This window comes from Phaethon lepturus, unplaced genomic scaffold (assembly GCF_000687285.1).
Source record: "Phaethon lepturus isolate BGI_N335 unplaced genomic scaffold, ASM68728v1 scaffold29994, whole genome shotgun sequence".
Classification (NCBI taxonomy): Eukaryota; Metazoa; Chordata; class Aves; order Phaethontiformes; family Phaethontidae; genus Phaethon; species Phaethon lepturus.
Window position 1 is genome coordinate 458 of NW_010537474.1, and position 2,003 is coordinate 2,460.

The following is a 2,003-nucleotide window of genomic DNA, read 5'->3' on the forward strand; positions in this document are numbered from 1 at the left end:
CCTTGTGTCAAAAATCTTCCCCCCTCCACAACTCCCTTGTGGCTGTCAAACCTCCCTTTCATCTGCACAAGCTGGCCTTGCCCCCTTTCCACCTCCATGACTCCAACCACATTGTGAAATCCTGGAACATGGCCAGCCCATCCAGTGTGGTAGACGGGCAAGAGGACAAAATTGGCAGTGACAACATCCAGAAGAGGAACAATGCGAAGCAGTGCCACCAGGCCTCAGAACGCATGGAGCTGGATGAATGCAATTGTGGCAGCTCCTCCAGCTTCTTTTTTGATGGTGATGACCAGGAGTGGAACCAGAACACGGGTGAATTGCTGAGGAATCAGGATGCCCTGCACAGATGGACATGCAGCTGTTCCAGCTCAGAGCTCCAGCACTGTCTCTGCTACAGTTCATCAAGTCAGTCTGAAGTGATTGACCAAGAGATGGGCTACGTAAGTGACTCTTCCTGCAACAGCTCTGATGGGGTGCTGGTGAACTTCAGTGCTCTCTACAACAAAATTAATGGCCATTCTCGATCTAACCTGAATTCGGCCAACCTGTCCTGTGATTGTTCTTTCTGCAGCCACTCAGACACAGGAGCTTTTTACCTGGATTTGCATTCATCACCCGTAAAATCCAAGATGTCTTTTGAGTCTCATCACCCAGAGAGTTCAGGGAAGGTGTGTGGGTGTCAATACTCTTCCTCACCTGTCCTTGATGCTAACTGTAACTCCTACCACCTCCACTGCGAGCCTTGCACTTCAGAGAGCTCAGATCTCACTGCCTGCTTCCAGAGCCAAGCACGGCTTGTTGTGGCTAACAAAGAATATTATAAGTTAGTCACGTGTGACTTATCTTCCCAGTTGTCCCCTAGCCCGGCAGGATCTTCCATAACTAGCTTCTCAGAAGACCATACCAAAGGTAGCCCAGCCCAGCCCACTGAATACTATCTGTTTAGAAGGCCTGACCTGAGACAAGAAGAAAGGAATGTGGAGTGCAGTGAAGAGAAGGCAAAGGGAGAAGTCACCCAGAACATGATTGAGGGTCAGGTCTATGTGAATGTGTCACCACCTAACCTCAACGCAAGCCAGCGGCACTCCAGGAGCTATGATCAGAACCTGGACAGGAGTCCTAGCAGCAGGCTGGACTCTTTGGAGCGCATGGTGAGCTGTCCGGTCAAGCTGAGTGAAAGTCCAGCAATACCCATCCAGAGTTCCCCCCCGAAGCAAGTGACATCTTTTGCTGAACTGGCTAAAGGCAGGAAAAAGAATGGCACCTCCCCACCGCTCCAGTCCAGTGGCGATTCCTCCTTGGAGCTCTCCCCTATCCCTGAGACACAGCAGGATTGCCCAATGTTCCTTGAAGAAAGAGCTCACCACAGCCAGAGTCTTCCACCCATGCCCTTTGTCCACAGCCTGAACTGGAGCTGCGAGGGCTTCTGTTTGAATCACGCTTTTGGGGACAGCCAGGCTTTGTCTTCCACCAAAGACTCAGGCTCCAGTGAGACTGTCCCCAGTGGGCATGGGGAAGGTGAGCAAGCCTCTCTCTCCCTGCTGATGGAGGCAGATGCCAGCTTCTCAGGTAGCTCTGCCAGTGGCCACAGAAAAAGAGATGTTAGAGCCCGAGCAGATGGTAAGGAGCCAAATTAGGCAGAATGGAGAAGTAAAAAGAAAGGCTGCTTTTTCGGTCATGAGGGGAGCAGCAGAGGAACCTACATGGTGATGGGAGACCAGTGCCTGTGCAGTTTGTTTCCTGGTCTACCACTGCTTGGGACAAAGCCCTGCTGTGCTTATTTCAGACTCAGATCAGTGCAAGTGTCTTGTCCTTGTATTTCTAAAGCCTTTTGAGGTTTTGTGCAAACCTCTCATATTGTGTAAGGGAGGACATGGCATTAGCACTTAGGGTCTGTGCAGCTTGGAGGATTGTCTCCCTTCCAGGGTGTTGTACTCCCCTAGCCCATGAGAACCACCTGCTTTTAGCTCCCAAGACAGAGATTTGAAGATGCTCAGCAG

At 51.1% G+C, this 2,003-nt stretch overlaps 1 protein-coding gene across 1 annotated transcript in view; it reads left to right on the forward strand.

Moving 5' to 3' along the window:
• The window catches only part of LOC104620319 (iporin-like), a gene marked incomplete at its 3' end in the record, with an annotated part of 2,045 nt that extends 422 nt beyond the window's left edge, over window positions 1-1,623 (forward strand). Inside the window, exon 2 of the mRNA XM_010286501.1 lies at window positions 1-1,623. This exon is cut by the window's left edge and continues 35 nt beyond it. Within this exon, the coding sequence (XP_010284803.1) occupies window positions 1-1,623 (1,623 nt within the window).
• Window positions 1,624-2,003: the final 380 nt, after the last annotated feature.